The 13,538-nt window shown below is 40.6% G+C and overlaps 1 protein-coding gene across 1 annotated transcript in view; it reads left to right on the top strand.

The window, feature by feature from the left end:
- LOC112103169 (dnaJ homolog subfamily C member 15) overlaps window positions 1–3,265 on the top strand; it is a 53,819-nt gene extending 50,554 nt beyond the window's left edge. The window contains exon 6 of the mRNA XM_026647346.2: window positions 2,860–3,265. Within this exon, the coding sequence (XP_026503131.1) occupies window positions 2,860–2,930 (71 nt within the window). The 3' untranslated portion in view covers window positions 2,931–3,265. The remainder of the gene's footprint in view (window positions 1–2,859) is intronic.
- Window positions 3,266–13,538: the final 10,273 nt, after the last annotated feature.

Below are 13,538 nucleotides of genomic sequence, written 5' to 3'. Positions count from 1 at the left end.
TACTTTTCAATAACAGATGGTAGAATTGCACTGTATTTCAAAAGTCAAAAGGGGGAAGTGAAGTTTTTTATTTCTTGTTGACAGATTTACAGGATTACTTTTTTTCCTAACCATCATAATAAAAAGATAACTGACCTCTAGCAATATAAGGTGTTGAGTAAGCACTTTTCTTTCAGCCGCCTTATCTCGTTGGATTGCTAATGGCTAAACAGTCCTGCTTAGATGTTATCTGTCATTCTGCTTTTTAATTTGTTTTTCTATAAAGTGAGTATACTCTGTACTCTGAAAATAGGAAAGGAATTCTCTGTTGTATTTGTAATATATTATGGTGGTCAGAGGTACAGTTTAGTGTACAGTATGTTAAAAGTTTAGATTAACAAACATTATCATTTGTATTGCTGTGGCACCCAGAGATCCCCATCAGGATCTTGGTTCCTTTCGGCTGGGTGCTGTACCACATATTAAGACAATCCCTGTTCTGAAGATACTATACGCTAAAGTCTCCCACTCCCACAATTGATAGCATCTGAGCCAACAGTTGCACTTGCCTGGAGCTCTGTAGACTTCAACAGGGCATTGTGTAGACTCAGCAGCCCACTTGTGCATTACCAATTGCAGAATTGGGGCCATAGGTCCTAATCCTGCATCTACCCAGGCAGGTCCATATACCCACATAGAGCTCCTTTGACTTCATTAGGGCTCTGCCCATGTGGCTCCAATGGCAGGGTCGAAGCCTAAGACAATACACAGCTGTAGCAGATAATTGGAGTTAGTGGGTAAAGGACAACAATGGAAACTGATTAAAACTACAGTTATGTAGGCTAGTTATGAGAGAACTATGGGATCTGAAGACACAATTTTAAATCAATCAATCAAAATCAAATGTTTTTAGAGAAATAATATACACAACGAAAGCCACAAAAATTGTTGCACTGAGTATCGAAACTAAAATTACAAATAATTGAATTGCATGATACCAGTTTCTCTCTCATTGGAAGGCAACGAAATAGGTTGTGCACTTAATGATGTAAATGTAGCAAAAAATGCTTCTAGCAAATTTGACTTTATTTTGAGAAAATTCACTTTTGGCATTTAAACAGTGTATAGTTAATATTTCTCTAGCTTGCATTGCTTTTTGTAGTTTATCATTTTATTTTTCATTCCTCTGCTCTCAAAGGGGACTAGACAAGCTACATTCAATTTGGTAATCCCCACTCCTTACTAAAACCCCAGTTATCAGAAAAACTTTACATATGTATTGGTAGGCATTCTCCCCCCTCCCCGCCCCAAACACACACACAACACAGCACACACTTAAAAAATATGGACTTCACTAAGTTGTTTCTGTATTAGATCTGGGAATAGGGTTGCCAACTGTCTAATTACACAAACCCAAACGCCCTTGCCTTGCCCTGCCCCTTCTCCAAGGCCCTGCCCCGCTCACTCCATCCCCCCTCCCTCCATTGATTACTCTCCCCACCCTCACTCACTTTCACTGGGCTGGGGTAGGATGTTGGTGTGCGGGAGGGGGTATGGGCTCTGGGGGGTGGGACTGAGGGGTTTGGGGTGTGGGAGGGGGCTCTGGGCTGAGCCTGGGGCAGGGGGTTGGGGTGTAGGAGGGGGTGTGGGGTGCAGGCTCCAGCCTGGAGGCGCTTACCTCAGGCGGCTCCTGGCCGGTGGCACAGCGGGGCTAAGGGGGCCACAGGCACGTGCCAGCAGCTTTAGGGAGCAATGCAGAGCCAGGGCAGGCAGGGAGCCTGTCTTAGCCCTGCTGCCGCCGCCAGACTCCAGTGCCTAAAATCTCCCTGTTTGGCTTCGGTAGCCTCCAAGAGAAAAAGTGCGTGATTCCGGGAGACTCCCAGTGAAACCAGTAGGGTTGGCAACCCTATCTGGGAATGAGCGTGTAGTGGTTTAGACTCCTGATCTAAAAGTCACAGTGAAGTCCTCCAGTCTTGGAAGCCCCATCTCCTTCTGTTGCCAGGCATCTAGAACTGATACTTGTCCTTTCTGTATCCTTAAATTTTATTCATACTTTTTCATTCATCAGAACAGATGCTTAGGAAAGGGTTGTTCAGGGCACAGTGATGTTTCAACCACATTTTAGTGTACAAAGATAGAGGTGTGTTCTAGTGAGTGACGAGCTACTGATACAGACCTTATAATGTTGTTTTTGGTGACTGTAGGCAGATGGTTGGCACTCAAGGGGAGAGTAAAAAAACAAACACAAAGACCACTGAACTGTAATCAGATTGTTAGATGGAGCGTAAAGCAATGACACTGTTCAGGACCAGAAGTTAGAAGGCATACCGTGTTTAAATAGCTTTAATGTGACATTTTTTGGCTGGTATTTCTGTGTCTCTGAATCTAGAATGGAATAGGCTTGGTGTATGTTCTTAATATTCTGTATCAAAAATTTACTTATAACATTTTGCCTCTAATAATTTCCGGGGGGGGGGGGGGGGGGGAATCCTAGCTGTTCTCATTAGATGAACTGTTCAGGGTAGCTGACCTTGCTTAACAGGTGCAGGAACAATGCATTCAGTCTAAATCTTGCAGGTAAATGCCAATATAAGATGATTTCAGAGAATAACTTTAGACTTTTCATGAGGACTTCACTTTAATAGGAGATTGTGAAAAATAATGCAGAGCAGCAGTGATTAAGATTTTATTTCATGTTTGTTCTGTTTATTTATCCACTAGTTTAATTTATCTCTGACATATTCACGTAAGCTTATGAACGATTTTTTTGGAGGGGGAGGAAACTAATAGCCCACATCACCAATAATTAAAGGGATGCTCTAAGTTAAATGGTTTTGTATTTCATACTGATATAAATCTATTTTTTCTCCCTTTTTTCAGGTGGATCTCCCTACTTAGCAACAAAAGTAAATGAAGCAAAAGATTTGTTAGAATCCAGCACCAAAAATTAATGTCCAAGGACGTCTGTGATAGAACTTTTTATACATTCCTTCCTACTGGAAATCCTGTAGATATATTGTGCAATAGCTACGTGCTGCTCTATATAGCTGCATAACACTGGATCAAATAGTCAGTTATCTATCTTCATTATTAAAGATCTAAGACTATTTAAAAATCAAACTGATACATTTTACAATGTCTCATTTCTAATATATTTTTCTCCCTCAATCTGTTTTGACTCTAAGCGTTGAAGCTGGTTCTTCATTGACTGTTCTTAAAAAATGGTTTATTACAGGTTTGTTCAATAGGGCTGGACTTCTGGAACTTATATTTTTTTAAATGGAAACATTTGTCTGTATTAAACCTTTATTTATTTATTTATTTATTTATTGATAATGGTGATACTGTATAGCTGTCACTTGAAGTGGCTCTAGAAGGTAAAACTGGAAGGCTTGCCACATGTTGGATTCCTTTCTTTTGAAATATTGGGATTTGCAGCATAGATGCCGTTTCAAAGCTGCTGGTTGGGACAAAATGACTTGAAGATTACGCCAAAATGCTGGTTTCCTTATCTCTATATTTGAGGGACGTAGAAAAGTAAAGGAGAATATCAGCCTGATTTTTTTTTTTTTTTTTAAGGTGCTTCGACCTTTTCCATGTTAAAACAGCTTTGAGAAAGATAGCTTTCCTTAAAATCACTGTCTGTTTATGCCTCACTGCACTGCTGGCCTTTGGGAAAGCCAGTGCCATAACTCTCTTTGTGAGGACTCTAGATCAGTTTGCGAATATGAGGGGCAGTGGCATCCAAGATTCATTCATGGTACTAGTGCTGCTGTAGGTTCCCCCCCAATCAGCTGCCTGCAACTGAGCGAACTCCTCTGAGTAGCCAGCATGACCTCTCCCCGGATGGAGCAACAGAATTCCATGAGAAGTCACCCGAGAAGATTAAGAACAGGGAATTCCTGTTTTCTAATTCAACACTGACTAGCATCCCTTTTGTGACCATGGTCAACTGATTTAATTGTTATGCCTTAGTTTCTCTATAAAATACTAGCCAGAGGGAAGAGGGTTGGGACAATTACTGTTGATAACATGTAGTGTGATAACATTCAGCAGAATACAGAGTGCCTAATGGCCCCTAGGTATCCATCTTACTTGGACAGTTTTTTCCTGAGAGAACTTTTTTTTTTTTTTTTTTTTTTTTTAAATATTGGCAACTAACCACAATCCTCCACAGCTGGGCTCCACTTCTGTAACTAGAGACTGTGGGGTGTCTTGTCTTCCCATTCTTTCCTACACACACACACTTTTGTGTTAAATGTGTAGTTAAGCAGAACACAGCCCCATTTTACTAATCCTCCTCAAAATCCTTAGATTAGTCCTCTGTGTAGCGCAGTAATCATTGTTAATGGAGTCTGATGACGGGGAAGAGTGTGAAACTGTTTTGCCAGCCTACCCAAAAAAATGCTAAGGCCAGCTTTGAAAGAAACCTTGAAGGTTAGGTCATCTAGTCATACTTCCTGCCCGTACAGATGCAGGATATGTAGGAGACTGCGTGAATTAACTTAAATCAATGTGATGAAAATCATGATTTAAATCACCAAGTCAAAAGCCTCAATTTAAATAATCGATTTTAATAATTTTTCCATTTCTACTTGTTTTCTAAAGAGAAGTGCATTTTTATTGGTTGGCATAACCATTAAAACATGTTGATTTACAAATAAATGGAGGCTTTATACTAAATTTGGTACATCTTTTTCTACGTACACAGTATAACAATGTGCATTTATTTAAGCAATTATATAGCTTAATATTTGCAGTTTCTTATTAATTGTACATTTTTAGTATGTCAGAAAATGGTGAATGATGTATTGCTTTTGTACGAGATAGTTAACTTTTGGTCATGATTTGTGTCAAGCTGAATTAGGATGGTAACTGAAATTTAATTAAACACAAAATAGCTATAACATTTATTTGTATTAAACAAAACTACCTTAAATATTTTGGCTCCATAAACTTCTCTTATCAAAACATGTTTCACATTTACAGCTAAATTATAATAAGTTTAAGCCCTAACATATTTTGTATTAAATTCAGATTTCATTTTAAATAGGCTTATTTTTTTAAACAACATTAAAATTTAAATAACAAAAAAATCCAATTTAAATCAAAAGAATTCTTCTTTTTATTTTTATCCACCTTTCTATGAGATTTTGTGGGTCACGTGATACATTTAAAATTAGAATAGATAAAGCACTGAAGATCATATTGAAGGAGAGACTCCTTCTCTGGCATGGACATAGACTACATAACTAATAGGCTTCTGCCTTCTAACTGGTTTTCTAATGCAAGATGAAAGCGGACCTACAAATCTATTACATTTTTAAAGCAACGTGCCTGTACTTCAGTGAGTCCTTAGCAGCATCGCTTTTGAAAAAGAATAGTAGCAATTTCAAGTAGACTTAAGATTAGCTATACCTTTCACTGATCTAGTGTGCATTAGGAAAAAAAATTTGTAATTGATCTGGACCATTGCCCAAAAGCAAAACTCCTCTGCATGGTAGGTAGCAAAAGTATTCCCTCTAATGATTTTATGAGCTGACTAGCTATTGTTCCCACTTGAGAGCTTTTTTTCTTGTTGCTGAGCAAAAAACTTTATAAAAAACTTACATTTTAAAAATATCAATTGAAACAAATACAATAAAAATGGTTAATTTTGCTCTGTTCTTAATTAACTTCTCACGGCTTTCCAAGAAATAAGTTTTTTTTCTCCCAGATCATAGTTTATTTTATTTCAAGTGACCTGAACCTTTCCTGCCAGATCCGCTGCTTGTACCAATTGCTTTCCAGGCAGCATTTCTGTCAAGTCATATTGATTTTTTTTTTCTCCACATTTTCTTTATATCTTCTTCTTGAGCTCAGTTGTTTCCATTTTCTTTGAAATAGCTCCCTCCTGTCCCATTTGAGACTTGTCTCCACCACCCATTCTGCCAGGCATAAGTCTGGTCACTGGGGTCTCACTGAAATCTATTGGGTCCAATGAAATGTGGGACTTGACAGATATAGAGTAGCATGAGCATCATCGTTGTGTGCTCGGGCGCGTGTGTAGCAGCACAAGTTTTCAATTTGAGGCACAATCTGGTCAATAACTTTGCACATGGGGTTGAGCAGTAGAAGAAAATTAAAACTGATATTTTGTCTATTAAATCATATTTGGAAATAAAACAGGGAAGTGAAATAAAATAACAATTGAGTCTGTCAGACTTAGCTAGTGATTTCTTAGCTTTGATCAGTGCATCAAGACTTAGGTATTTTTTCCTTAAAATTAAATGTACAAACAAACTTTCAAAAAACTAATGAAATCATATAAAATTATCTTGAATTATAAAGGAACCGTCTGGTCTATCAAGCAGATGCTATATATACTGTCTAACTTACAGTAAGTGCATGGGAAATAGTATTGGCTTAACTTTTGTGTATATGCATATGTCATCCCAAGTTTTGAGCTCTCTGGGGCCCGGAAGGTCGTTGTAGTGTGTGTTTGTACAGCTCCTAATAAGCTGAAACTTGTTTGGGGTCTTTAGGCTCTGTTGAAACAGAAATAAGTAGATACATTGTTTTACAATACATGCCCTTCAAATTACTATTTTATAATAGTGGAACTATCTACTCTCAAAGGGCCATATCCTGCCCTGAGCAAAACTCACTAGCAAGAAAAATGTATGAAGAGCCTCCTCCATTAAAGCACTGAGCCCCCGTTTATTTAATAAAATATGACTTGCCAGCCTCTGTACTTGCTTATCTGCCTGGTCTTTGCTACAATTCCCAGGACACTCCTCTGGAACTTGGCACTCTTCTTAGCAATTGGCTCTACTGACTTAGTACATTTCAGGAATGGATTCTGAGTGTCTCCTGGGAGAACCTGAACACCTGCAGGTCTTTCTAAGCTCAGTGGGACTTGAGAATGGTGACCACCTCACACAGTTGGAGTCCTTAGGGAGAAAAAAGTGCATGTCTGAATTACTTATTTGGTTTCAGTTTTTGCCTAACTTGGTGTCTTATGTACATTTGAGGGCAACTGGAGGACTAACAAATCCTCAATCTCTAAAGTGTTCATCTTTTGATTACCGTAACCGAATTGCTTATGAAAAGGTTTATGATCAAGTGCTTGGTAATAATTGAAACTTCTCATAATTATATTTGTAATGCCCTCTTTAGGATGATGACCACTTTTATCAGATTTTTTGGAGTGTGCAGTAGGTTTTTTCTCATTGTCTTCAGTGGATGCACAAAGGTGTTTTTTTTCTTTTTGTTGGCAAGCAGCAGAATAGACTGGCACCTGTTTTGTCCACTGCAGCCTCCAGAACTTCCAGTTTGAATAGAGATTAAATTAACATTGCTGTTTTTGGCTTAGCAACAAAAACATTGGCTTGTATAGTGCTGAGACATCTTTGTTTGTGAATCAGCATAATCAGTGATGCCAGTACAACTCTGAGACTTGTTTTCTTGTTTAACTGTTGCAGTCAGCCAACAGAATACGTAAGCACATGACTTCTTAGGATCCCATAAAGAGTTTGCTTGGTTTGTAACATTTGTTATATAGTAGTGGAATTCAGAAAACAAAAACCCAACAGAAATTTAGAATCCAAATAGACTTTCTAAATCAGATAATTATAGTTTGAGAGTAAGTAAAACTTCCACTTTGAAATGTGTGCTTGCAATTTCACAAACACCTCCCCTTGTGCCCTTGCCAAAAAATAAAATCCTAGTTAAAAGTCCCACTTTAATTATTTTCATTTAAACTTAAACTGAGAAGCCATTTGGAGATTACTGGAATTCAATTTTTTTTCTTAAATAATGTAATGCTCTTGGATCAATATCTTTAAACCAAGTTACTGTCCGAAACAAATGTTTACAGGATAGTTAAAAGCACACCCTATATTTAAATTGAGTAATAAGCATTGCACTGTTACTACTTCCTTCAACATTTGGGGCAATACATACCAATGTTTTAGAATGAGAAAATACTGTTTTGATAATAGTATTATCAAATTTACTGAGCATTATGTATGGTACAGACAGTAATTGGTGTATAACCTCCTATGACAGTAACGTACCCTTATTGTACTATTCTATTTCCTGATTCCTATTTATACTAATTCATATAGGGAGGGGATTGATTTTTTTTTTAATAAAACAAATATTACATGTAAAACTCTTTTAACGCTTTTAGTCAAAGCATCTCTCACAGTATAGTTTTGTGGTGTTAAAATATTGTATAAAGCCTGTCTCTGCAAGTATTGACTTCCACCAGCTCATGGAATTTATGCTTGAGCTTTCAGTGTTATGTATGTAGCTGCAATTGTGCAAATAGCAATTTATTGTGAAAAATATGAGTCTACACAGTATTACAATGACTACGATCAGAAATATCAAGGGAAATCCAATGTTAAAAATAGATGGCTGGCATAAAAACAGCAGAACATGCTTGCTTGGAAAAAAAAATCTGTAGAGTATGTGCAGGGAGGGTGTTTTATTATTATTATTTATTATTATTATATTTTATTAAGTCATATGCTGTAATGTTCAAGGCTCCAGTCGAATATGAAATCCTATTCTAAATAGCCTTGACTATTCAAAGAAAAGCACAGTAGCTAAGATTTGGTGGACTGGTGCAATAATACATTAGTGTATTAGAACCAGAGCTCCAGAGGATTCTGAGTCAAGCCTTGGAGTCAGTGGTCCGGTCGATACTTTGTTCTCAGTGTTGAGTCGTGAGGGGTTTTTCTTGGCTCAGTTATACCAAGAAGAGGAAAATGTGGCTTGTAAAGCTGCGGTTGGCCTAAAACAAACAGAAATCTCTGTTGGAACCATGAGCACCTAGTTAGTGGAGTTCAGCAGCAGGCCAGCCAGTAATTGTTTAGTGCTTCCCTCACTGGCGTCAATGGGAATTACTGTCGTATAAATTGCTCTAGGGGACAAATTGATCCACTAAGAGAGGTTTAAAGATTTGAGTGTTTTAGGTTACTGACAGCAATTCAGGTTTCTGAATTAAGTGAGTGAATACAATGGTCATGGTTAGATTTTCTTTAGCCACAATATGGGGAGAAACAATGGGATTCCCCATTTTATAAGGCTTTAAAATGAAAGCTTTCAAATGTTTGTACTGATCTCAATATATTATTTAACCCCCAATTGACATTGTTCTCCACAGCACATAAATACCATTTCAACAGGGCCTTAAAAATATGTGAGAGCATAAACTGCAAGCCAGGTGCTAAACCCTGGCATAACATCTGCACCTTGCTTACATGCTCAATTGGAATCTTCGTACATTTATTTTACACAATTAAGTTTTCCCTTGTACAGTAAGTCAGTTTAGGTCTTCTACTCCACCTACTTTATTAAGAACACAATCCTGCAGATGTTACTGGGACTCCTGCCTTCACTTCAAGCTAAATTCTCACTTACAGTATGAATGTGCTTCATGTTCAAGATCTCTCGGTGCAGCTGTATCTGTAATTTTCACTCCATGCATCTGAAGAAGTGGGTTTTCGACCCATGAAAGCTTATGCCCAAATAAATCTGTTAGTTTGTAAGGTGCCACCAGACTCCTCGTTGTTCTTCTGTTTCAGAAGATGCATCAAAATGGTTTTACTTACCCCAGGTTTTTTTGGACAGAAGAATAAAAATGACTTATTGCAACTACAGCAGAAACTGCTGCATGTAGGTCTGTTCATTAATGAAAACTCAAATATAACATTAGGAAGTTTTCACTAAAAGTACTGTACACTATCATGTATTAAAGTGTCGTTCTATTTGTGAAAAATTACTATGTAAATGAGTATTTGTTATACAGTAACTCCTCACTTAGTCATCCTGGTTAACGTTGTTTCATTGTTACATTGCTGATAGGGCTACCATACGTCCGGCTTTCCCCGGACATGTCCGGCTTTTTCCTCTTTAAATAGCCGTCCGAGGGGGATTTCTAAAAATCTAAAAATGTCCGGGATTTTCCCCCGGTTGGCTATTTATCGAAAGAAAAGCGGCTGACAGGGCGGCCGAGCGCCGCTCGCATTGGGGCCTTGGCAGCCAAAGTCCCTTCCTGGCTCCCCCCATCCCCTGCAACCTTAGCACGCCGCCCGGCAGCACTGGGGAGTGGGGCTGTGTGCTTGTGAGGGAACGCGGCGGCGTGGCTGGCAGCAGCGGCCAGAGCCCCTCCCCCGCTTCCCCCCTCCTCCACAGCCTCAGCACACCGCTCGGCAACGCTCGGGCGGGGCGCTCCTTGGGGTGCAGAGCCAGACACCTGCTCTAAGCCGAGCGGCACGGTAAGGGGGCCAGGGAGTTGGAGAAGGGGGGTTGGATGGGTCGGGGGTTCTGGGGGGGCTGTCAGGGGGACAGGGGTGTGGAGAGGGGTTGGGACAGGGAGCAGGGGAGGTTAGATGGGTCAGGGGTTCTGGGGGGGCTGTCAGGGGGCGGGAAGTGGGAGGGAGTGGCTAGGGGACGGGGCTACCCCCCAATGGAGTGTCCTCTTTTTTGAAAGTTCAGATATGGTAACCCTAATTGCTGATCAGTTAGGGAACATGCTCGTTTAAAGTTGTGCAATGCTCCCTTCTAATGTCGTTTGGCAGCTGCCTGCTTTGTCCACTGCTTGCAGGAAGAGCAGCCCGTTGCAGCTAGCTGGTGGGGGCTTGTAACCAGGGTGGACCGGCAGCCCCCCATCAGCTCCCCACTCCCCTAAGTTCCCTGTGCTGTAGCTGCCCAGCAGGCTATCGATTGGGGCAGTTCAGCTGTCCCTCCCCCTACTGCCATGTGCTGCTCCTGCCCTCTGCCTTGGAGCTGCTCCCAGAGACTCCTGCTTGCTGTGCAGGGGGGAAGGGAGGAGCTAATATCAGGGTGTTCCCCTCCCCCCTGCTCCTGCACCCCACTTACTCCTCCATATAGAGCAGGGAGGGGACACAGATGGAGAGAGACATAGAGAGCTTGGGGCAGCAGCTGCTGTCTCAACTTCCTGATCCACTTAAAAAGACAATGCACTTAAGAGTGGGTCAGCTTACTTAAAAGGGCAGTGTGCATCTCTCTCTCTCTCTCTCTCCCTCTCCCACACACAAGGTGTGTGTCTGTCTCTGTTTGCTATGCTGTCTCCCCTCCCTCATGTTCGTGCTGCCTTGTGTGAGAGGCTACATTAACAACAATTTGTGTTAATCCTTGAGGGCTCAGCGAGTGCTGGTTCATCATTTAGCAGTAAGGCATTCCCTGGGAAGTATCCCTCCCTCTTCCACCCTCTAACTTCACCACCTCAACCAAGCTTCACAATCATCATAGCTGTGAACAGTATTAAATTGTTTGTTTAAAACATATACTGCGTGTATATATAATACATAGTTTTTTGTCTGGTGAAAAAAAATTCTCTGGAACCTAACCCCCCCATTTACATTAATTCTTATGGGGAAATTGGATTCACTTAGCATCATTTCGCTTAAAGTTGCATTTTTCAGGAACATAACTACAACGTTAAGCAAGGAGTTACTGTATCTTTTTGTTAATAGTTTTTCTGTTTTATTCCTGTTAGCTGTTGGTGCTGCAGATTTAACATTGAATAAGTTGGATTCTATTCCTTCCCCTGTACTATTGCCCCCCCCCACCCGACACTCCTGTTAGGGAGCGGGGTTGAGGTGTGGGGGCTTCCCACGCTCCACCTGCCAAGCCCCTGCACCCTGACCCCGCTCCCCGGTAGGAGTGCCGGGCAGAGCGGGTTGGGGTATGGGGGCGCCCAATTGGCTGGAGCCCCTGGACACGGGCCCCATTGGCCCAGTGGCTAATCTGCCACTGATGGTAGGGAGATTCAGAAGCCAGCAAGTTGAGTGGGGAGCCACCTAAGCTAACCAGAGAGAAATGCAAAGAAAAGGGGTGGGATTTGGGCCCAAGTCCTCAGAAGTATTTTTGTGCCTGATAGGTGGGCCAAAAATAGGATCCCTTCCTACACTCAGGATCCTCAGCAGTGAACCCTCTCCTGGAGTTAGGCACTTAAGCCAGATCAACCCTTTTGAGGGTGGGTGAAGGGAGGAAAGAGAGAGATGCTCCAGAAAATAGTAACACAGTGATTGGGGTACTCCCCTGAGATGTGGGAGACCAGGGTTCAAATTTTAGCAGCACCTGATTTGGAGCAGGAACTTGCATTTGGGTCTCCCACATTCCACATAGAGTATGCTGGGGTGGGTATCTCAGTGTGTCATGTTGGAGCTGTTCCACTTTGTATAACTAACTATTCATTGGGCCAGAGAGAGACCGTTTCTCCAACCCAGTGGTGAGGGCGCTCACCTGGGATGTAGGAGAGTCAGGTTCAAGTTTCTGCTCCAAAGTATTCAGTGTCAGTGGTGCCTAAGTACCTTTGTGGGCCTGCTCTTAAGTTTCTGTTATGGCTATAAAGAAAACCTTTAAAATGTGACACTAGTAAAATCAACGTGGCAGTGCCTGCTGGAGTTGGCAGAGTTTGAGACAATACCTCAGAGATATGAAACTCATTATTCAGTTCAATGGTTGTTAATTCAGATGATATTTTAAATGTCAGCATTGTTAGCTTTTCCTAACTATTTCTTCAAAGTCTGTAAGAAAGGAGAATAAGTATCAGAATATGAAGACATTTTGGTTAGGGCCACTGGGGCAACACTCTACTCTTGGGAAAATGCCATGACAAACATAGAGTGGAGATTTGTTCCAGGTGGACCTGGCTGAATGTTAGGAACCCAGAAGTTTGTCTTAACACTAGAGAGTTTTAGTGACCCTACAGAATGTAAAATTAGTATATGTTGCAAAAGTACCTTTACTGGTGGCTGCCTGGTGCCCAACGCTTTTGAAAGTCAGGACTCTTGTTTAGGTGATAGATTTAGGAGCCTAACTTTAGGTGCCTCCCCCTTATTTCAAAGACCCATCCACAGTAAGTTGCACAATATAGCCTCAGAAGAATGGAGGATTGAGCTGACCTTCTTAGGGATCTGAACTTGTGGTTCCAGGAAGTCTACACAGAAAAACCTGAAGGTTAGCTCACTAGCAAGAGGTGAAATGGCTTTAGAATACTGGATACAATAAGAGCTGTTTAGTGCACAGCTGCTGTTATCAACAATCCCTAATGCATGAATATAGCCCTTTTAAGTTCTATTTATAATTTTAAATATAAAACAGAATGACACACGCCACTAACAATAGCAATCGGCCGAGGACCTAGTTCCACAGTAGAAAAGACAAAAATCATAGTTACAGAAGCTATGTTCAGTGTATGCCCAAAAAGAGAGAAGAACAAGATCATTAATTCACAAAAATACCTGAATTGTTCCCTTGACAAACACATGAAGAAAACTGCTATCAAACTTTTAGTGACTTACTCTAAAGAATAAACACCAACAGTATGAAGGGGTGAAATGACAGCACAAAAGGAAAAAATAATTTCAATTAAAGAACTAGCCTGTACCAGGAGGTGCTAATCTCTGACTCACATTTTCACCAAATTCATAATCCAGTTTTATGTCAGCTTTAGTGGAGGTGGCTAATGATTCTACTCATACATGAGCTAATTTTCCATTAATAAACATAGGTAGATGGAAGAAGCTGTAATCTTATAG

This window comes from Terrapene carolina, unplaced genomic scaffold (assembly GCF_002925995.2).
Source record: "Terrapene carolina triunguis isolate 2854851 unplaced genomic scaffold, T_m_triunguis-2.0 Scaffold17, whole genome shotgun sequence".
Lineage (NCBI taxonomy): Eukaryota > Metazoa > Chordata > Testudines > Emydidae > Terrapene > Terrapene triunguis.
Note: the sequence above shows the minus strand (reverse complement) of the source record. Positions and strands in the feature narration are given on the sequence as shown.